A 23,639-nucleotide genomic window follows, 5' to 3' on the forward strand; every position below is an offset into this window, starting at 1 on the left:
ATTGTCTATCGACTTGTAATTTTACCAAAATGCTGACTGGAAGTAATATTAAAGTTTTAGCATGGCCCAATCGGAGCCCTCACCTGAATCTGATAGGATCTGTGGAGGTAGCTAAACTTTTGGGTGATACCAAAGAGCCCTTTCCATCTGGAACACTTGGAGTTTGTGTTCACAAAATCATCAAAAGAGCCGTTGAAAAATGCATAAATCTGGTCGGCAATTCTAAAAAGAGTTTGACTTCCACAGAGCTTGAATTCCTCTAGAGATTTTTCCAGGTATAAACGTTGTTTGATATGTCATTTTAAAAATAAAATGTTATTATAAAACATTTAAATTTTGAGAGATGCCTCTCAAACCAGAAAGAAATTTCTTGGTTCAATTAAGTATAATTAACAAATCATTGTTCATTTTCTACATTTATTAAATTTTTTTTAACATTCCTCCATTTTTTTTTTACTTAAATTGTATGATATGCATCAAATTATATGCAACATTTTTTTTAAAGGATTTATTTATCTTTCACTTTATGGCAACCTGATATTTTAATCAGGTGTGCCATAAAGAGCCACTTATTGACCAATGTGTTGCATATATCAAAAGCTGTGGGGCATGTTAGAAAATGTTTGAAAAAATGTTTTAATCTCTAAATATTTTTTGGAAACATTTGAAAAAAAAAAACCTCTGTCTGGGGTTATCCTTGGTCTTGCATCAAAGGTTAAATGTTTTCATTATTTCTTTTACTTGATGCGTTCAGGATGCCTGCCTGTCATTACCACATTACACCACAAGGCGGAGACTCAAAGCCAGCCCTCTTTTTGAATGACCCTCCCATAAAGGCGGGCACATCAGATGCGTCGAGAAAATGTCAACAACATGCCGGAGACTTCCAGAGAAACAGAAACCGTGGAGAGAGGGAGGGACAGACAACAAAGAGACCAAGAACACCAGACGTCTCGTAACGTAGTGTCAGCGATATCTCAGTTAGCGGACGACAATTTGACTCTTGTGCGGGTAGGACGCTTTGCTTTCGGTTTGTTTGGAGGCAGCGGGGTAGAGAAGTGGAAGTAGCGCTGTTATGAAACATTTTTTCTTAGAAAGGGGAAGAAATTCGTGGTTTTCTGTGAATAAAAACACTTACAATTACCTCTAAGCACTTCCTCTCTTGAACATGATGTCAATGATTCAGCGCACTGTATGCGCGTGCCCCACCACCACCACCATCATCATCATCATCAGCAGCAACAGCAGCAGCTTGTGCTGCTCTTAAGCTGTCATTGCCAAACAACATGCTCTGCTACGTGCAAGATTCCTTCCCTTTTGTCACCTGTACACAGCCCTCACAGCTCTCTCCTGTCTCACACAGAACATTAGCACCGGTCTGGCTGTTGCTGGTGTGATTGTAATCGCAAGGAGCATCAGAGTGGTAAGCTGCCAAATATGTCCTCTATAACCAATTAAGTCTCAATTTGGGGATCATTTTTAAGTGGGAGAGATGCATGAAACGGATGAGCAGATCACAGTGACTGGCAAAAGCATTCACAACCACTGAACAATTTCACATTTTGCCACATAACTACAAACTTGCATGTGTTTTATCAGAATCTCTATTGATTGAGAGAAAAAAAACAAACAAAAAAAAAAAAACAAGGCAGCCAAAGGAATGATTTACTCAAGAAACTTGAGACTCTTGAGAGAAACATGAATAGAGCCTTCAAGATAACAATTGTGTGCCCAAATATTATTTTATCCGTCAACTCAAAGTTTTTATATGTATTTTTCCAAATTACATTATTGCTAAAAAGAAAGTTCAATGGTACTTAACTTTAAGAAAGATACATTTTAACAATTTAATGGGAAGTTTTTATCAAATTTTGCCACAGTTGCGTACATTAATGATCTGTATGTGGGCTGAAATAAAAATGAGTTTTACGCCTCTGGTCTATATGGTTTCAAAATCTTGTTTACTGATAAAAATTCTAAAAGTGTGTCATGCTTTAGCACCCAACCACTTTACTCTGATACCCCTAAATAAATTATGGTACAACCAATTGCTTTCAAAGTTCACCTCATTAGTTAATTTCAAACTAACAGACCCTCAGGTTTGTTAGCTGCGTCTTCAGCGTTATGAAGACAGGTCAGAGAAAAGATCAAATTAGGGTCAGGTTTTATAACAACATTTCACAGAGCTCTGTTTAATCCATCATCTGACAATAGAGAGAGGATAGCATTACTGCACATAGCCAAATAAAACAAGAGTGAGCTACATCCCGTTCTTGTTGTTAAAAGAGTTGCAAGTAAATAAATAAAAGCAAAGATGAAAAGTTTAGGACAAAGTTATTTTTTTAAATCTGGAAAACCTACATGACAGTTTGTTTTTTGCAACCCTCGTCTATAGAAATCTGACTGCTTTGCATATTTCATTCATGTGTCTAGTTTATTGTTTCTTTAGCAGGTCAAAATCAAAAACTAGAAAAAGTTTTGCAATTATAATTAAGAAGAAAAATACTAAAAATGTTGTTGCACCTGTTGCACTTTCAACTTGACATTTTTTGGCCCACATGCCAAAACGTTTGGACACCACCGGCTTAGATCAAATAAAACCTGTGTATTAGAATGGCCCAGTCAAAGTTCAGATTTAAACCACATTGACAATCTGCAGCAAGAGTTGCGACTTGATAAAACGTGAAGCAGTTAATGAGGTCTGAACGCTTTTGCAACACACTGTAGGACGTATCCCGGGGATTCCTTTAAATGTCGTCACCCCATCTTATTTCATCTCTCCAGATCACGAAATTTCAAGCCGCTTCTGAGATCCCGGTCCGTTTCATTGAGGGGAACGTCAGCCTTCGAGGAAAAGTTCGTTCCATCACAGAGAGAGGAATAGAAGTGGAGCACGTCCCAATTTATCTGCCAATCATCTCTCCGTTACTGTTAAAGCACCGGGGTAATGTCTACTGTTTTACACTGGATTTATATTTGCTTCAGTATATGCAATGATAGACCTTAGAGTTTGTTGATTCTAATGGAGGAACAAGCAGGATTACTGTGGAAGAAACATTTTCTAAAATTAATAAAAACATTAGTAAAATTAATTTATTAAAACTAATAAAATGATAAATAAAAATAAGCAAATGCAAACACAGTAATGCGACAGAGTGGGTAGACCATTGTAGATAAAATAAAACAATAATACAGAACACAAAATGCAGACATTTTTAGATTGATTTCACATATTTACAAGAAAATAAAAAGAGATATTCTCTGATGTTGGAAAAAAACGTAAATTTGGAGGAAAAAAATTTAAGTTTTCTGTTACCGACGGCTTAAATTTACAATACTAAACTGTTAAAACCAGCATATTCTATGACATTATAAAGTCAGAAATTCAATAAAAGCTTAAATCTTGGTTGTTTGTTTGAATCTTTATGTGCTAGATCGCTAACAAAATGGTTTTTACACAAAGTTAAGACGTTTTTATTAAGCTGAAATTGTATCCTTACAGAACAACAGGAAGAAAACCACATTTACCAAAGTGTTTTATCTGCTTTCATTAAGCATTCTTCAATGCTGACACTTTTGCGTGAAAACTTTGTCCATTTTTGCTTGCATTATCATTATATTGTGCTCCTAAACCATAAATGTTGAGAGCACACAGTCTAGACTTTATTTCCAACGTAAAACATTTCAGGCCGTGCAGTGGAGGATAAAGGACAACAGCTCAGGCATAACCAGTGATTTATTGTGACATGGGTCATAAATGCTGTTTCTCTCCTCTCCCCAGATGCGTCGACGTCTCCGCTGCTGGTGCATCTGGCTGGAGTGGAGCTGACGCCGGAGGGAAAGACGTGGCTGCAGAAGAACCTGGTTCCTCCTCAAACCGTTTGGCTGAAACTCATCAGCCGAGAAGACGACATGCTGCACTGTCTGGTGTCCCAGAGCCGGGTGAGGCAGCGAATCATCCTCATGCCTGTCACCGAAGGTGTATATAAACATTTAAATGAAACTAATCGTTAATTGAAGTAGCATAACCCCACTGTTAAAAATAAAAAAACTACAATCGGAGTGGCAGTTTAAAAGTTTAAAACAAACGGAAGTGTGTCAGACAAAACTGGGAGAGACGCAGTTTTTTCTCTTTCCATTTTAAGCTTATTGTAAGTTCTCATTGAGAACTTCCATTAACTGAAGAAGCTTTTCTTCTTCGATGGGTTTTTTGTTTTGTCATTTTCTAGCCTCCTTCCGTCTGTCCAGCAGGGGTCGATGTGGAGCTACTGCATGAACGAGGAGCTCCTAAGGCTCGGCCTGGCCCGCCGCGCTCCCATCGCGGGACTCCCGCCGGGCTCTCCCCTCTACTGGCGCCTGCACAGACGGCTGCACAGGGCAGAGGTGAAGGCGGAGAAGAAGGGTCAGGGTCTATGGAAGAAGGAGGGCTTGTGGGAGAGGGCTGCCAAAGCCCTCAAAGACAATCCGTTGCTTAGACTGATGGGGAGGATCTTTAGAAGGACTCGCACTGAGTGACTCATTAATCCAAGTCAAACGCTTCGTTGTCGGGCATTTCGAAAGCCACCGCTGCTCAAAGGACACAAATTAATTTTATTGATAGAGATTGTCCACAGCTTAAGTAAGCTTAGAGACGTCACAAAAGCTTGAAAAATGTGAATACAAAACTGGAAACAGTGGGTCAAACTTTCTTCTTTTGTCCTTTGTACGGCAAGAAGTCAGTACACTACATTCCTCTTGCACATGTTTAAGATGTTGGTGTCATTTAATCAGCTGAACAGTGTTTGGAATATAAATTAAAATTACTGTTAAAATCAACATTGTAACCTGTAAGATTTCAAAGCCTATGTGTTAATGTGTGTGTGTTTGACTGGGACTTCCCACTTGGGGTGGGATCACTTAATGGTGTTCAAAATAGAGAGGGATGGCGGGGGTCCACTTGTCCACTGTTGCTATGGAAGCACTAAACGTGAAACACAAAGCGCCCTAAAGGCTAAACTCTATATTGGTTCCTCTCAGATCCCCCATGGGATCCCAATATGCACCATGTAAGGAGCATTTAAAAAGTTGTTCCTTTTGTGTGCAGTTTTACCAAGTCTTTTGCGACGTTTAAGCTTGAAAGTGGAAATAAATGGGCCATAACCTCCCTTTCCAATTATAAATATATTTATTTTATAATTGGAAATTAATACAAAAGTCCCACAGAGTAATAAACTGCAGTTTTAGCTACTTATTTTATTCCAATAAGGCACCTGCATTCTGACTCGCACGTATGCCATCTGTTCACAGTTGTGATTGTGGCTTGCTCATGTTCCAGATCAACATACAAGCTTTCTGCCAGAGTCATACTCCATTTATTTCTTAGCAAAGGAGGGAGGTCTGTAAATGAGGCCAAACTGCAGCATGCCCCGTGGGGTGCGGGGGTCTTGGTGCAGTGAGAGTTAGCGCCGTAGCGCTCCATCCAGAGGGACATGGGGAGATTAGTGCAGAAGGGAGGAGGGTCAGAGCCGTGGAAGGGGATTTTGGATCCAAACACAAAAGCGGGAGAGGAGGAGTCACAGAGGGAAGGGGAAAGGGAACCAAGTAGAGTTGGGGGGGGAGTGAGGAGAGTGGGATGGGGGAGAAAAACAGAGGGAGGGGTGACGATGAATCAGCTTGTCGCCTCTTTTGTTGTGCAAATGTCACCGGGGACTGTTGCTGCCAAAGAGCGTTGTGATTGGTGGGCAGGTTTTAAATTGTAAGGTGCATTCGGGGGGCTGATGGGAGACTTTGAACTGTCAGCGAAGTGAGGAGCAGGAGGGAAATCACGGCTCAGACGGAGAAGGAAGAGGAAAGTTTTTAACAGTAGAGTTTATAGACTCCGTTCACTGAACTGATCCTTACAGAACAACAACAACAGTTGATATGGTGTATGTTGTGTTTTTGGTTTTTTTAATCTGGTAATGTCTGTAGAGACCAATTGTTGGAATCATTGTGCTGACTGCTCACTTGTGTTACGACTCATCTCGCCGACTTAGAATGTCATAAAAAAATAAATGTGTTTCTACAATGCAATTCAAAAGGGGAACTCAGGCATTATGGGGTTTCATTACAGGCAGAATGATGTATTTCACTTATTTATTTCCAATAATTTAGATGATTATGGATTATACCAAATGAAAACCCACAATTACATTTCTTACAAACTTAACAGTTTTAGATGATTTAAACCAATAAGGAGGATTTTATGATTTACAAATGTTTACTTTCTAATTGAAAAGAAGTTTCTTAACAATAGCTCTTTCCTGCTGTTTTTGTGCTAACCAAATATGGCCATACAGTTGTCATTAATCCTCTTTTGATCAGAATTATACATAGTTTGTAGAGTTTATAGATGATTGTGTTTCTCCCCCTTCTTCCAGGACAAATTTGGACTTCAATATCGGCCAATTCTGTCTTCTTGACTGTGCAGTACAAGCCTATCAACCGAAACAAAAGCTGCATCTAAGTGAGGGTGCATTTTAACCGTTTACGGTGTCGTCGGATTTCAGGTCCTGGTGCAAAATGAAATCAGCATCTCTACAAAGTTTGCCACCGTGAGGTATGAAGTGAATAGACTGCTGTACTCGATAAAACACAGTGAGTGGACTAATACCAGCGGATAAAATGGCTCCTCAAATCATCTCTGCCTGCTAAAATGTCACACTTGACCTCATGCATCGTGGATTCTGACCCTCTCCACTCTTCCTCCAGACTCAGTGACTCTAATTTCCACATTAAATGCAAAATTGGTTTGAATTGTGAAGAGGACTTTAGACCATTGAACAACAGTGCTGTCCTTTGTCTCTGATTCAAGATTGGTTTAATAGAAGGAATGCAGCAATCGTAGTCCATGTCCTGGATAAGTCAGCTTGAGTCCGTCTGTAGTTTCTGTGAATCTCAGCCAAACTCTTGAGAGAGATTCACTTTACATTCCTTCAAATGTTGTAGTTTGTGCACTTTTTCCTGTCATCTTTACTAGCAGTCAGTTTTTGTGACTTACCCTCCTTGTAAGGGTGATAGCGACTGTCTACTGGGAAACTGTCTGGTCAGCAGTCTTTTAATTGATTTAACTTTACATTTCTGCTCCAAAAATAAGAATTTGTTATTCTTCTGAAATGTTCAAGTTTGACCTCCAAGTTTTAAATGCAGCTATACAAAATTATTTTCATTTTATTAATTAAATCGTAAGACCAGTTCACATTTATATGTAAATGGTATGAAATTTGAACTCAAGTCCCAGTTTAAGAAGGCTAACAAATAAATAAACAGAAAAACAATTAAATAAATTAAAAAAGAGCTAGACATTGTAATTAAGCTGTATTTAACTATAATACACAGACGTAAGCAAGAGGTTGGAATTATAATTAAAATTGCTTTATTGTCATTGCACAAAAAAGAACAATACATTTTTAAAAATAGCTGCTCTAGAAGGCAGTAAAAAAAGAGTAAGTATATACATAAATATAAAAGTACAGTAAAACAAATAGAAACAGCTGAGATGTTTGCACTTTGGTGGATAAAGTGTTTTAAGTGAAGCTTTGTCATAGTGGTTAATATGTCTTTTAAAGTTAATTCTTGATTGATATTTAAAGTAATGTTTTAATTATTTTATGTTTTTACACAATGTAGCAGTCAATCTGTTTCCCTTTTTCCCAAATTCAGTCAGAAAACAATTTTGTCTCATTTACATTTTGTTCATGGCTCACTCAAAGGACAACCAGCTCCAATCCGAAATCCGTTTCAGGCTTTTGCCAAACTCGCTTGTCCCACACCAGCAGAGGTTATTTGAAAAGGCACCATGCTTGATGTAGTGGTGGGTACTTGCCCACACAGTGCATGGTAGTTGTTCTGACCCCTCTCTCTCTTAAAACCAAACCTCTGGGATTTCAACTAACATGTAATGCAATGGATTTCCTCTTTCTGAAGGACTGCTTCTGCACCGGCCGCTCCTGAAAGGGACTAAGTTTTGTGAGGAAGCTGAGAACAGAGTTTCAAAGGCTGAAACTGAAGTAAAAGACGTAAGTGAGCTAATATTTCTTGTGATGTATTTTCTTAACCCCCTCCATGTAGTGCATTTTGTTTCCTTACTGATTCCTAATTGTGACATTTCCCGCTTCACCAAGCTGCACACATCCTGCTACCTGTCACTTTACATTTACAGCTGGATGCTTGGATACTGCATGTAGTATCCAAGCACATGTTCAACTTTAGGAAAACAAGAACCACCAACATTTCAGTCCTTATTTTTATTGCGTCCCTCCAGGATCAGGCAGAAGCCCATTTCTCTCCCAGGATGATTTCAATGCTCATTTACATATTTTTTTTATGTTTTAGCTGTCTACCTGGGCCTCATTGCTGTTGAAGTCAATACATAACCAGTATGACTGATGAGGCATTTTCTGCCACAGCTGAATTTGCTTCTTGTAGCTGGGGGAGCACAACAAAGGCTTTTATTACACTCAGCCGGTAGCCATCCCAGTGAGGAAGAGGCTGGGACTCCCCCTCTCTTTGGTTCCTCCCTCTATCTGAAAGGACCGTCCTTGGGGAGTTTTTTTATTTGATTTGAGTGGCTTGAGCGTGGTTGACCGGGTGTGAAAGACAAAGAGGTTTAAAGTGACAGACAGCTGGTGTCACATGGAAAAAAGGTGCAAAGATTTTCTGTTTCTAGTGCTCTGGTTTCATTCAAATAGTCTAAATTCAACACACACCCGGTGTGTTTCTGTAGTTTTATTAAACGGTTCCTCAAACGCAATCAGGTGTTTGTCACAATTAAACACTTTCTGGTAAAACGCCGGATAGCAATTTTCTAACACGCCCACACCCACCGTGAAGACTGCCTGTGTGTGTGTGTGTGTGAAGGAATGCATCAGCCGTAAAGAAACTCCCTTGTTACTATGAGACTGGGAGTATTGTGAGGAGTGTATCAGCTTTCTGGTGTTGGGTTGTAGGAGTGGAAACTTGACTCTGTGGGCGCTCCGAACCCTCATGAATAAATGAACTTTCCTTTGGAGGAGCGTACAGCAGGAGACAAGAGGATGGGTTGTTTGGGATTGAATTAAACACTCTCTCAATACGCTGCCTTGTAAAATTATTCATGTCTCCCAAACGTTTAAATATTTTCCTACTTTACAGCTGAAACATTCTACGTGTTAAAACCAGAGACCAAAACAAACCATTATGTAATTGTGAAATGGAAGGAAAACAGAACATGGTTTTCAAGGTTTTAAATGAATAGTAATCTTAAATATGTGGCATTAATACTTTGGGGTTTATATTGCTTCTTTTACAACTGCAAGACTTTCTTTTTCTTTTCTTTTTAATGTGTCCGACATTGTGGCACTCAGAATTGTTGTCTGAGTGTCAAAGGTGAGGCCCAAAAAATTTACTTTCACAACTGGAGCATTACGGCTCCACTTTACATACTGTATATATCTGGAACTTAGTTTGAAATTGCTTTGTGTTTATTTTAAATGTAATGGATGCAGAGATGAAAAACAAAGGGGAAAAGGCGAGGAAAAGCTTTAGAGGGAAAGAAGCATATAGAGAGCACAACTCTACACCTGCAGAAGGAGAAAAAACAAAACCAAGAAACCACAACACCAAACAACAAACACATATATAATAACAACTATAGCATCATTGGAAAGTACACAGTACATGAGGATACAAGATGTAGTAAGTGGCAACCGCAGCCCAACCAAGAGTGTATCTGACAAACACCAATGTGTGTGTGTGTGTGTGTGCGTGTGTGTGTGTGTGTGTGTGTAGGTGTGTGTGTGTTTCCATTAGTTTAGCACATCTGCAGATTGAATTATTTGGCCGTTATGATTTTAAGAACAATTCAAGCACAGTCAGAGTGGATAGTGATTGTTTGTGAACATCCATTTTAATTCCTTCTTAAGTTCCCCTGTTGGATTCATTACTAGACTTTGACTGGACCATTCTAATAAATGAATTTATTTTCGATAAGGTGGCCCTGTGGCCCAGCTTAAACCTGCAGGAGGTTCTTCATCCAGGACTGTCTTGAATTTAGCTCCTCCTGACCCTGCAGAAGAAAAGCATTCACACAGCAACATGCTGCCTCTACTCTGTTTAACCATGCACTGTAGGATGAGCAGTGCTGTCCTCCACACATAGGCCAAAAGTTGAATTATGATTTCATCTGACTTCATGTTTTTTCACATTTGCTGTGTCCCCTGTGTAGCTTGTGGCAAACTTTAAAGTGGACTTTTTATTGATTGTTTCTACAGTGGTTTTCTTTTGGCCATTCTGTCTTAGCGGTCATATTTGTGGTGTGCATGACTGATATTTTTCATGTCAAAAGATTCTCCCACTTGAGCTCTGGATGTCAGCTGCTCTTTACAAGTTACCTCCTGGCTGCTTCTCTTATAAATACTTTCTTTTTCCAGCCTGGTAGTTTAGCTGAACGGCCTTAGTCTTGTAGCTATGCAGTTTACCGTTTTCATTTTGAACGATTAATAGAACAGTACTTTGAGGGATCTGCAAAGCTTATTCTTATTTTAAACTATTCTTGTTTTAACATCTCCAAAATGTTATTGCTGACCTGTTTGTTTGTTCTCTGCTGTTCATGATGCTGTTTGTTCAGTAAACTCCGGAGAACATTTGAGGTCTTCGCAGAACATACTGATATTAAATACACACAGCTGGACTCTGCTAATAACGTGACTTCACTTTAAAAGGAGTTTAATTCAAATCATTGTGAAACTTTTACGATTTTTATTTGTGAAACATTTTGAAAACCATTTAGTTTATGATTATAACGTGAATAAATTCAGAAACGTTCAAGGAGTGTGAAGACATTAACAGTACACTACACTGTATATGTTAAGGTTGTAATGTGGAGATGGAAGGCCAAAACTCCATTCATCTAAGTTGACAGCAATGAATTTGACACATTTTGCAATATGTTACTGTGCAGAAAATAAAAGTGATTATGAAGGAAAGTAGAAACACTTTAACAGTGAAACTAAATATCAGACACTGCAGAACATTTTTGGCATGTGCGACACATGATCTGACTTGACACTCAAGTTCACAGTAAGCCAAGCCCACCTCACAAACAGTCAATCATACACACATGCATGTGCACAAGTCAGCCTGGTCTTGCATGAAGAATTTAACCAAACATGGACAAACAGCACATCTGCAAACATAATGATGAATATTTATTTCCAATATCTAGAATAAATCTAATTTCATGACCTACTCATAAATGTTCAAAAGCTTGAGTACGGTGTTAAGAAATGTTTCACTGTCTGATCCCAGGAGTCACCAATCTGCTTATTTTGACTTATTTGAGGATAAGATATACCCTAGATTCTTTGTTCTTATGACTTGGTAATATGTCTTAAAACTGGCTAATCATTGGCCACCTTCGCAACACAAGAATGCCCCCACAGGTAACTCTACCAGGAACAGGTTAAAATATTACCACTGGATGGAGAACTTAAACTTAGGAAACTTCCTTGTCTTTTCCCTAAGCCAATTGATTTTCTAGCAGTACAGCTATTTATCAAGCTACATATGAAACTTAGTAGTTTGGCAAAACAATAAAAAGTCCTGTTTGCACAAAGAAAAATAAAAACTCAAAGCAAAAGCTGTAGAAGTGAACATATTCTAATGAAAAAGTCTGAGTTTATGATATTGCTATGACAGTACTTTAAAACCACATCTTTGTTTTCTGTTGTCAGTGCTTAAAGCAGAGCCTTCAATGAGTCACTGAGTGTGAAAGCATCTGGGTGGCCATCAATGGGCCAAGACTGTTTACTCGGTTCTGGTAACTGTTTAACAAGCAGCCGCAACTTACTGCCTTGACTCTGTAGAGCAGTGGCGTCTACAGTGGGTCCTCGAGGGCCGGCATCCTGCATGTTTCAGTTCTCTCCCTGGTGGCAGTAACAACCTCCTGAGCAAGTCAATGTTCTTCTTAGGCCTCTAAAGAGCCATCATTTGATCCAGGTGTGTTAAACCTGGGAGAGAACTAAAACATGCAGGATGCCGGCCCTTGAGGACCCACTCTGGGCACTACAGCTATACAGCAAGGGTGTCAAACTCATTTTCATTTTGGGCCACATAAAAATCTGAATGTACTTAGAGGCCAGAATATGTTGAAGAAACCAAATAAATGGTTAAAATGTCAATAAATAGCTGTTCCTCCAAGATTTTGTGATTGTTTTAGTTGATTTTTTGCAATCAAAATGACAGATTTTGAAGTGCCAATTTAGAAATGTTTGTTAGGATTTTTTTATATTTGTGCTAATGTATGATGTTAAATGTGACTTTTTATTACAAACTATGACTTGACATGACTTGACATCAAGTAAGGTTGAGGCAGCAGTCATTTAAACTCAATATTTTTGACCAATCTTGAGAAAATTTGCAGTAAAATCAGAAAAAAATTGGAGATTTATTGATTTTGTGTGCATTTTGCAGATTTGTGAAAACCTGGAAGGACTTATTGATGTAATTTGGAGTCTAGAGGGCCACATGAAAAGGTCTGGTGGGCCAGATTTGGCCCCCGGGCCTTGAGTTTGACACCTGTGCTATAGAGCATAGAGGAGGTCAGCAAATGTGATATAGGGATCCTTACTTTCCCTACAGGACACCAATACTGGGGTCGACACGAACCTGAAACAAGTGAATGCACATGCTATTTTCTTTCTGTTTTTCACATTAAAATTCATTGTTTAGAGAAAATATTTGCAAAAAAGTGAACAGTACTAGAAATGTACAAAAAATCATTCAGTTAAGTTTGTTGGACTTTTGGAAAGGACTTCAGTTCTCCATACATTTTCAACAGGATTGAGGGTTGGGCTTTAATCAGGTTCTATTGGAACAGTTTTAGCTGTTTTAGCCATCAGACACAAACTATCATTATTGGAGGAGTAGCTACAACTCAGCTTACAATAACCTGGGAACGTTTGTAAAAAAGAAAAAAAGAAATACACAACTGCACTAACGTGTACGTTCGGTAGTGAATATATGAACATTTTCCACATGTGCAACGTACATGGAGCTGTGATCTGGAGTGGCTGCAGTTGTTCAGTTTCAGTAAAATAATGTGTCCAAAGAATGAGGCTAGATGACTACCAGATTGCTTTATCAGGAAATTTCTTGTTCCCTAATGAAACACACAATATTCCAAGATGAGTGTGCCAGGATTGATCAGGGTCAAGTCATTTTTCCATATGGATTGGTCCTTAACCCTAATGAGAATTTTTGGAATATGTTGGAAAAGAAAGATCTTGATGAAACCAGAAAACACTGGATGGACATAATTCTTTCAACAGTGCAGAAGCTTATCAAAATGATGCAACAATGAATGCATGCCACATTCAAAGCTAAAGTTGGTCCAATGAAACGTTAGTATGTGACTATTGACAAAAAATTGACAAAAAATGATTGCCTTCGATGCTGTGTCGTCGACACTTTCTCAATTTTTTTTCCCCATTTGGAACATTTAAGACAGAAATCCACTTCTAATCATAAGATCCACCACAACGGCACTCCATTAAACAAGGACTGCATGTATTAAAACTCTGCGGATGCGTCAATAAAACATTAATGCGCAACTGTTGTAAATAATGAATACAGACAGGAAAAAGGGGGCATGCTGAACTGCTGTACTACTATTAGGTTTTGTTTCGTGTGTCATTTGCTATATTCCGTTGAAACATCAACATGAAGAAAACTTTTCACTTAAAGGCATTCTCGACCTACTTCCTGTCAGGGTATCTGTTGGAGTCACTGTGGCAGGGAGGAATTTATTTTTGAGTGTCTCTTCCACCCTGAGAGAAACCCAGCAGAGACAGAAGAGCTGAACTTCCCTGAGGTTTCAGCTGTTCAGAGGTTACTAAGATTAGACACAAACTAGAGAGACATGCTACTAAATTCTCTGAATAACAAAAAACAGAAAATTATTCTTGTTTTTTTTTTTACTATTAGAATTACATCAGCCAAGTTTTTGTAGATGTTTCATGTAACTCTTTTATTTTTGTTCATATTGCTGTTTGCTAAAGAGCAAAATCCCCTGCGGCTGCTTGCCGTCATCTTTATCCACAATTCATAAAAACATCTGTTTATCCAACTATATTCAACCTTTGAGAATATAAGATATTTGTTGATTTGACAAGAGTTTATTCTTCTGGATTAGGACTTGAACTTTGCTCCTTGTCTTGTCCATCACTGCCTACTAAACACATCTGCTGCATGAGCAAATTCAGAAGCTGTGTTTGCATAAGTTTGCATAAACTTATGCAAACTTATGCATAAGTTTGCATAAGTTAAACTTAATCCTGATTAACCAGGATTAATCTCCTGGTTAATCATAACCAGGAGAGATCCTGGTTAATCATTTAGTTTTATTATCACCCGATTTGACTCCTTTGTTCACTGCAGAGGTGACATCTGAGACTTCAGCCATGTCATGGCTTTACTTGCTGGCTGCGGACTGCCCCTTTTAGCCTTTTAAGTTGAGTGTTACATTTACGGAAACTGAGATTAATGTGCGCAAAAATGACGTACGCTGAATGGATCTGAGCGACTGTCACATACATGCTAAGAGCCCATAAAGAAATTTTGGTCCCAGTTCAATCAAACTCCTGAGCTTTCTACAGATCATGTCTCTTTTTAACTATCTGCCTCTTAATTATCTGCATCACAGCCAACAAGTGCCGTTAAATCTCCAGGAGACAATGTGTCCAGTGCTCTGCTTCTTATGTTGAACTCCTACTTTTAATTTGGGCTCTGTTATGAAAACATAAAGTCATTTAGATTGCTGTATAATTAAGCTGTGAGGCCCAAGGGGCCGTTCTCTGTGTCTCCAGAGCAGCTTGAAGACGCTGAGACTTTAATGACCAGATCCAATGGCGTTCTATCTCTTTAGGTTTGTGCTATTCTTTTTTTGATGTTGTTTTTTTCAGTTAGAACAGAAACTAAAAACAAGATTTTTTCTTTGACTTGGTGTGGAATTCATTAAGGTACATGCCTCAATTTTTACCCTTCTGTGTTTTAAGTTTAAACCTTGCATCTACCATTCAAAATATAATATTTGCAAGAAAATAAATTATTAAAACATAGTTTTAAATATACAGAAGTCATCTAGTGTTTGGCATAACTATCCCTACCAAACAGCCTAGAGCTAAATTGTGAAGTGAAAGGAAAAGGATAAATGTGTTTCAAACATACAGTATTTTACAAAAACTTATCTGAAAAGTGTGGCCTGTGACATTCAGATGCTATTAAATATTCACTAAACCCCTTCAGAACCAACTAATGATTGAAGACAGTCTGTTCGTGTGTAATCTTTTTAAATCTTATTGTAAACTGTCCTGTGAAGGCTCAGATGAGATCAAAATGTGGTTTCATCTTCCAACATGGAAAATTGTGCAGTGGAAAACATCTCCATGGCGAAACATGGAGGAAGCAGCATCACCTCTGTGGGATGCTTTTATTTGCCGGGAAACATGTCAGTGTTGATAAGAAGATGGAGCTGAAAAGCTTTGATGCAGAGGTGGAGGGTAATCATGTTGAAGCACAACAAACACCAGAGCTGAAACTGAGTGGTTTAGTCGACCTTTATGTGCTTTGGTTTAGTTTCATGTGTTATAATGGCCCATTCAAAGCCCAAACCTAAATCTAATTTCATCTATGGCAACTCTTAAAATTGATGTTCACAATCTGAATGGCTTTCAGGCATTTTGCAGTGTAGCACAGGCAAAAATATTAGTTTCTAAATCATACATACTCCAAAACGATTGGAACTATAATACAGCGAAAGGTAGCTGGACCAAGTATTAATTTTGAGAACTTGCATCATTTTCCACTTCACAATCACAGAGGTTCTACTTTGTGTTGGTCATTCACATTAAATCCCAATAAAATACTATGAAGGTTGTGGATTTATTTATTTATTTTTAAACATGCAGTGTTATGTAACATCCTTTTTTAATAGCTTTACATTATGTTCTAATGTTATTCCCTCTTTAAAAAGTACCTGGAGTATTGCTTTTATTCTTTCATGCATGTTTGAGAAATCCATGAATCTCCCATGGCAACCATTCAGCTGTGCAAAATGCCTGGATGGACCTGGTGCTGATTTTCAGGATGAAGCTCCTCCTTGGAGCTGCGGTTCCCAAGTTTCAGAGCTTCCGGCTCACAGAACATCCATCCCTTACTCAACTCCTTCAGACTAGCCAGCAGCAATTAGCAAACCTCTGGTGGAACTACGCTGAGCTCATTATACAAGCTACTTATTAGTTAAACTCTAGTAAAACAAAGGATTAGTAGAAGAACAATGTTATGATGATTTCCTGAAGGCGGGGTATTGGAAAGAGCAGGACTTTCTTAAAGAGACAGAGGCCCAATTTCAAGGTGTTAAATTACAAAGTCAGATTTCTTTTAAGTCATATTTGATATACACAGCAACTTTATAACATCTGAGGGTAACATAGTTACTTAACTGTACTATAAAATGGCACTATGTGGCTGGATAACACACAATACCGCCCCTTTAAAAAAAATTTTAATGATGCAATAAACAATCTTGTGCAACAAAGGAGAAAAAAAAAGACAGCATTAGTTGTAAAACCAACCGTAGCTTACATTACAGGCATGGTTCAAAGTATTCCGGTGGCAGGGTCAAAGGAAAATACTTTCTCCTCAGGAATACTTGACCCCTAATCTCTGCGTGTTCAACGGTAACCCCTCACCAAGTCGCTGGGTACCAGACGGCAATAAATATCCCGGAGGCTCCGACCCTTCCCAGAGCGGAGCACCTCCGGCGGGTGTGCTTCTGAGAGATAGAGACGGCGGTGGTTTGAAGCTTTAAATCAAGTGGACAGATGAGCAACAGGTGGGGAATCACAGAGTGCTGGCTGTGGGAGGATCAGCAACGACAAGAAATCAGGAGGACAAAGCAGTAAAAGCTGGAGCTCTGATGGAAAGAAAAAGATAAATGAGAACACCTGTGGAGAGAAAGGGAGGAGAAAAGGAGGGATGGATGAAGGGTATAACTTAACTCCTCCCTTCAATGCAAATAAGTTAATCTGTTTAGCATGAAATAAAAATTTTTATGCCCCATTTCTCATTCTGAAGCAGCACATTAAAATACTTTTTTTTTCTTCTCCTTCATAGGTAGGTGATTTGTTTTCCTTCCTCTTCGTCTCGCCATGAGCTCCCGGGTGGTGAACAGGAAAGGAGAGCCACAGTACCGGCGGCACTTCCTCACAGACAACAGCGTCTTTCAGGGTAAATATCAGGAGCCACACACCATCGAATGCATGAAGCACAAACCAGAAACCAGGCTGATACCATCATATGTACAAGGAGTGAACACTAGAGGGAGACTCTGTGACATATTTGTGTTTGATAATCAGCTTTTTTAAATATCACAACACAACCAATACAACTGCATCAATGCATTATGGGAGTAAATATGCACATAAATAACATAGTTAGCTTATGAATGCTTGTATTTCTTGCTTTTATTTTAAGAACAGTTGTTATTTCTGAGTATTTCCACTTTTGTTGTCTTGTAAAACATAATGGATTACCCTTCTAGTTACCATCTGGACTCATCATCTGGAGCATTTATACGCCGTGCTGTGCTAAATGTTCTACTGGATAGAAAAACACTGGATCTTTTCCCCCCCTTCTCTACACTCTCCTATCCCCTGAAAGCTGAGCTAAATCCAGATGTTTTATGGGATCAGTGTGATCTTGAGCTGAAGGTTTTGACACAGTGAGACTTCCTGCTGACCAAGCCACCGGATAAATCCGTGGAAAATCTGATAAGTTGGCGTGTCTCTGTGGGCTGTCACGCCCACTGCAGACAGACCTTTTACTGCCTCACCTAGACAGCTACCATCTTTTGTGTGCTTTCAAAGGTAGAAAAAAAAATACTGGCTCAAGAGCCTCTGTGCTCTTCTGCAGGGGAGGAGTTCATCAGATTAAAGTGCCGTCTGTTTTCTTGTCACTTCTTTTACCACATTTTAGACATGGACAGATTTCATTGTCATTCAACTGTACATTTAAAAATGTACAAACTGAAAGAAATTTCTTTGCAAGGCTCCAATAATAAATAAATAAATAAATAAATAAATAAATAAATAAATAATAAAAGTGTCATTATAAGTATATATAATAAAAGATTGTTTAGTATCCTTATGGCATGAGGGATAACATAATATATAATATTTTGCATTTTAAACAGACTTATTCAGATTAAAATGTTCTCTGGAGGGATTATGATGAAGTAAAAACAATTGGCTTACTGATTTTGATACATGTATTTGCTCTAATAAACAACAATTATGTAACAATCCATTACTTTAATTGAAATCTTATTACATGCGTTTACTGTGTAAAAGCCGCCATAGTGGTTTACAGTGACGTGAAAGAAAGAATTATGATTTAAAGGTCCAGTTGAATGTAAATCTCTTAATTCTTGCATCCAACAAACAACCAATGTTTTTATTATGTTGTAATATTTTTTTTCATTTTTGGGGCAAATGGGCTTAAAGGTATTATTTCAATTCAATTCAGATTTTTGATACCAACTTAAGGCACTTTACAAAAATACTTACCTTTGATCTGACCTACTAAAAAAGTGACATTAGCATTAAAAGTCATTATTTTTACCCATCTAATCTTGGGGTTAGTGATAGGGAGGTGGGGTAGTCAGGTCCATGAGCGCCCAACCACCCTTGAATAGTTAAAATACACAAATACTTGTGACTCCGTTCCAAAAAAAGACTATTTTTATAGTTCAATCGTCATATAATATATATTAATATGCACAGTGGAAACTCTCTTGGCACTACAGCAGAAGCTAACTACCATGGTTTTCATTAGGGCTGCTTCTTGGTCCCGGTCAGAAACAATCAGTCAGAACCAGAAGGAAGGTTTTGGTGCTGTCAACCACTCTCATGTACGCGCTGATCAATGTACTGATGGTGGAGAAACAACTTACAGTTACACGGGAACTGTTTATCTGCCATCATCGGCGGGCATGCTAACTAGCCTGCACATTCACGACAGGCAAGCTTGCGGTGAACTAACTATAGCGTAGCAGAGAGCTGTGAACAGCACATACACCAGAGTGACTGACCGCGCTAAGACCCTCCTTCCAATTCTGAATGGTTGTTTTTTGACTGAGCGGTGTATTTCTGCAGATGGCTCTAGGACCACAGCGAGAAGGCAGAGGAGCTTGATCTTTTCACAGATTATTTTGTATTCTATAGTACTGTTAGGACATTGTGACAGCTTTAACAAATAGTCAAAAAACATATATTTGAAATAAAGGTTACTTAACTCAACTTTAAGCTAGTAAAAGTTAAAGCTGGAATATCCGGAGAGAACTGTTGCTATGGGGGAACATTTAGCACGGCATAATATTGCATGTCTATATTACGTTTATGACCAATTTGTTTTGCCAAAATATGAAGTCTGAACATGGCAAACTTCAGCTTACGCTAATTGCTGAGCGGGTAAAAGCCTGTTGTTATGTTCTTTGGTCAAAGTGTGACGGTAATGCTGGCTTGCACTAATTAGCAGGTGAAACACTAATGCACTCATTCTCTATTGTCGACTAAAATAATTGACACAATCAACTGATGTTAACATAGCTGAACTAATTATTGTAATTATAGCATAATGATAAAGCATGCTTTTACCATATTTTATTTTATCATCATTCCACCAAACCTCTGCACCATTCAATTCAATTGCTTTTAAAAAAAATAAAACTTTATTACTCTTAAAGGAAGCTTAAAATAGGTTCTAATTGGTGTGATATTAAGAGTTGCAACATTTAATTTCACATTGGGATTAATAAAATAATTTTGAACTGGATTGATTTGGTTATTGCAGAGGTTTGTGGACATCTAATCAGGTTCTATAGTTCAAAAGCAAACAGAAAATGACGATTCTCCAGTTTTCCTTTCTACTCCAACAAACTGGGTCAAAATGTGTTCACCTACTGTTTTACTAAGACTACTCCAGTTCTGTCCAAAAAGCACAAACCCAGCATTTGGTTTAAGTAAATCACCCCGCAGCTGTTAGAGAGTTGTATCTTTGCAACCCTTCCCGATCTGTCTGCATCCCTCATTTCACTGGCAGCCGGTCCTTTCATGTCAGCCAAGGACGATTTCAGTAAACATGTGTTTCTCTCTTTTCATTTTTTTTTTCCACATGACTTTCCTCTCACTTAATTTCTCCCCCAGACCAGCCTAATCCCAATGCATTCCTCTGTTCATTTTTGAAATTCAAACTGGCTGAATGGTTCTGCTTTGGTCATGGTCCATAAACCAGTCATGGGTAGTAAACTTTGACTTTTTGGTGGCTGTGAACACACAGCACCTCGCCTCGTTCACACCCATTGAGGATTTCAAATTTTTCTCAAATTGCAGCAAAATGAAGATAATTTTACTGGTGTTTTATGTGACAGACACAAAGTGGCCCATTAGTTTGAAGCAGAAAGAAAACAACTCATGGTTTTCACTTATGGTCTTCTACGCATTTGCATTCAACCCCTAAGAGTCTAAATCTCATGCTCAGTCAGATTTGATGGAAACAACAGTTTCAAAATCTTATTGACTGTCTGACTGTCTTCTTTGTCCTTGCTAAAAAAAAAAAAATCTCCACAGAATGATGCATGTCTCATTGAGGTATGTCTACAGAGTAATGTGACGTGTTGTTGGTTCACCCCAAACATGGTATTTTATGTTTAACCAAAATGGCTTTAACTTCTTTGCCGTTATCTGACTTAAGCACCAAAACATTTTGTGTGTCTGCTGTGACTTTGATTGTGCCAAACTACAAACAGAACTTCTTTATTTCAGCAGTGGCATTCTTCTTGACGCTAAGAAGCCAACCTGTTGATCTGTGGATTTCTGCAGCTCCTTCACAGATTTGTTTCATATTTGTTTTCTCTGTATTAATGAAATTGAGATGGACTTCACCAGAAACTTCCCTCAAAAAAAAAAAAACAAAAAAACAAAAACAAAACGATATATCTGTATTTTATTTTGGGGTATCAGTGTAAAATGTGCGTCTTTTATTTCTGAAAAAAAGGGAGAAACGCATGTTTGTCTTTCCAGTTTTCCATTTCACGCTGTACTTTGTGTTGATTCGTTTACACAAAACCTCCCAAAGAAAAACACGTTGGATTTTGTGCTTCTAACTTGTCAGAAATGGAAAAAAAAAAAAGAGCAATCAGTGGGGAAGCCTCATCTGATTCTGAAAAACAACAAAATCACAGGCACACCCGTGGAAGCAGAAACAGATGCGTTTTGCTGGTGGGGATGGTTCAAGCTGATCGATTAGGTAACCTCTGGGACTCTCCTCTCTCCCGCAGCACTAAATGAAACGGGCTTTCCCTGCGTGGACCAGTGAACAGGACCAATCTGGGAGCTCCAGACCGACGAGACTCACTTTAGGGAAATGACTCAACCGGGAGCGACACGCTCCTGGCTGGAAAAGGCACACAAATAAGCACCCGCACATAGTTTAAAAGCTTATTTTTATTCTTTTTTTTTAATTTTTAATGCGGACTCCACAGTTGGGTCTCTCTCTTTTTCTCTTTCTCTCTCTCTTGGGAGCGCCGGTTTAAATTCCCCACATAAACTGAAGAAGATCCGAAAAGAGACAGACGGCGTAAAGTGGGTCACCGCTGCGCATCGATGCCGTTTTTGTTGCATTTTTCAAACCAAAAAAAAAGAAAGAAAGAAAAGAATAGAAAAAAAAATCAAACAGAACAAGCGGATGTGGCACCAAATGTTTTTCGTTTGTTTTTTTTGTTTTTTTTTCTGGTACGGAATTCACATTTGGGAAGCAGATGAAATGCAATAATTGCCACTACTCTGTGAGCTGTCCACCCACCGCGCCACCCCTCCCCTCCTTCCTTCCTTCCTTCTCGTTTTTGCGCGCTGTGTCACACACTTCTCTCTCTCTCCACGCCCGTCCTGAGCTGTTGCTTATTAACATCCAAGTCTCTCGTCAGCCCCGTCGAAGCGCGTGAGAAATCGGCTTATCGGTTTTCTGCCGCGGCGTTTTCCGCCTGCTGAAGGGAGAAGATGCGCTGCGCGCAAACCGGAGGATGAGGATAAACCAGGTTTAAGGGGCGGCGGGGTGGGAGGGGGACGTCTGTGAGAAAAATGGGGGGGCAAGAAAAGTGACACTCTGTCCTCATGGCGCGCTTCTTTTGAAACGCCTCATCATCATGGACGCATTGGCATGTTGGCATTTTATCGCTGCCACAAATAGGGAATAATTATCAGAGAAAGAAGAAGAAAAAAAAAACATGCCCAAAGCGCACGGAGGGACAACTCCAGATCTAAATGGCGGAGCTTGAAGTTTGCAGAAATCTGAGTTTGGAGAGGGGTAAGTGAGCCTTTTGGCTCATCTTTCTGTCTCCACATTTTTCTGGTAGAGGTTTGTAGTGCACAGTTTACCCCTCATTGCGCTGGCGATTGTGCAGAATTTCATCACCAGCGCAGAAACAAACAGTGAAAAAAGGAGCGTTAATTGGATGACTGAGTATTTGCATCAGGGAGTCATCATGCAAAACCGATGCAGGTGAAATTTTGGGATGCAGGCGACGATTTTTGATGGAATTTTATTTGCTAATTCAAGAGATTTAAAGTCCGTCATACGAGAAATGTAAATGATGGGAGTGGGAAACTGTCCCTGGTGCTGAAATCATCTTCCCCCCTTCCCCCCTCTGCACCTGGCGCTAGGGGGCAGAAAAGCGTCGTAATATTTCAAATTGAAAATACTTCAGTTTGCCAGATTATTCACACTCCTTGTGGAGATCTGTCCATTCCTGATTTATATATCCGGTCACCACAGTGTCTTGGTGGGAAGCTCGCCGAGAAACCGACGATGCGCACATCTCTGTCACATGAAACGGCAAACGGAGAAAAATATTATTTTTGACATCAGCAAAACCCCTCCAAAAAGGGCCGGTGCAGGGGCAGTTTGAGCTCCACGTTTCATTGCACATTAGAAGTCCCGAAAGGGTTTCACAGTGACCACTTTGCAATGTGTCAAAAAAAATATACAAAGGGGCCCTGGCACCTGAAGAAACAGGGATGTGTCAAACCGTCAGCATTTTACCCAGAGCTTCTTTCTGTTGGGAGCCACTGAGGTCTGACGCCTGCCTCTCCTCACAAGACAGTCACTCGTTTCTTCAGTTCTGGCAACGATCTAACTTGATGAGCTGGATGCAAGAGCAAAAGGAGGGAGAAAATAGGAAAAATCAGGAAAAGGGGGTGGGGGGAGGTTGGAACATCATCAATGGCAGCTAATCTCCTCCACATGGAGGGAATGGCTTTTCCATGTAAAATCTGTCCCCCCCCCCATTATGTGTCTTTATTGTGCTGCAAATGATGATGAATCTCAGCACGTTCACTCGGATTTGTCTCCATTCTGTTGTCTGTGCCAGATCCTCGAGGTAGCTGTAGGGCACAAACTGCAAGCAATCACCAGGAGGGGAACACACTGTCATCTGTTAAAACCTTACTTCTGCTTTTTACTCCTTTCCTTTCCTTTCCTTTCCTTTCCTTTCCTTTCCTTTCCTTTCCTTTCCTTTCCTTTCCTTTCCT

General features: G+C 39.2%; 2 protein-coding genes across 5 annotated transcripts in view; both read left to right on the top strand.

Annotated features, from left to right (window-relative positions):
• The first annotated feature begins 820 nt into the window (after positions 1 to 820).
• Positions 821 to 4,830, top strand: c18h3orf33 (c18h3orf33 homolog (H. sapiens)). 3 transcript variants are annotated; one of them, XM_007554444.2, is made up of 5 exons: positions 821 to 1,011; positions 1,364 to 1,423; positions 2,785 to 2,944; positions 3,782 to 3,942; positions 4,230 to 4,830. In XM_007554444.2, the coding sequence occupies exons 1-5, from the start codon at positions 850 to 852 to the stop codon at positions 4,473 to 4,475; spliced, it is 789 nt and encodes a 262-aa protein (XP_007554506.1). In that variant the 5' UTR covers positions 821 to 849; the 3' UTR covers positions 4,476 to 4,830. The 3 variants fall into 3 exon arrangements, with proteins under 3 accessions (XP_007554506.1, XP_007554502.1, XP_007554503.1); XM_007554440.2 differs by having other exon boundaries at positions 4,249 to 4,830; XM_007554441.2 differs by having other exon boundaries at positions 4,252 to 4,830.
• A 3,043-nt stretch (positions 4,831 to 7,873) lies between these two features.
• plch1 (phospholipase C, eta 1) overlaps positions 7,874 to 23,639 on the top strand; it is a 71,894-nt gene continuing 56,128 nt past the window's right edge. The window contains exons 1-2 of one of the 2 annotated variants that reach the window (XM_007554448.2): positions 7,874 to 8,036; positions 17,170 to 17,283. In XM_007554448.2, coding sequence (XP_007554510.1) covers positions 17,205 to 17,283 — 79 coding nt within the window. In that variant the 5' untranslated portion in view covers positions 7,874 to 8,036; positions 17,170 to 17,204. Of the gene's footprint in view, positions 8,037 to 17,169; positions 17,284 to 21,870; positions 22,417 to 23,639 lie in introns of those variants that run through there. The other variant, XM_016672612.1, reaches the window with a different exon arrangement.

This window comes from Poecilia formosa, unplaced genomic scaffold, assembly GCF_000485575.1.
Source record: "Poecilia formosa unplaced genomic scaffold, Poecilia_formosa-5.1.2 Scaffold63, whole genome shotgun sequence".
Classification (NCBI taxonomy): Eukaryota; Metazoa; Chordata; class Actinopteri; order Cyprinodontiformes; family Poeciliidae; genus Poecilia; species Poecilia formosa.

What these genes read in the sequence shown, in the direction of transcription:
- c18h3orf33 (XM_007554440.2), top strand. Translation starts at nt 850, where the DNA reads ATGCGTCGAGAAAATGTCAACAACATGCCGGAGACTTCCAGAGAAACA. An exon ending in TCGCAAGGAGCATCAGAGTG is followed by an intron (nt 1,424 to 2,784) that starts GTAAGCTGCCAA and finishes TCATCTCTCCAG; the next exon opens with ATCACGAAATTTCAAGCCGC. An exon ending in GTTACTGTTAAAGCACCGGG is followed by an intron (nt 2,945 to 3,781) that starts GTAATGTCTACT and finishes TCCTCTCCCCAG; the next exon opens with ATGCGTCGACGTCTCCGCTG.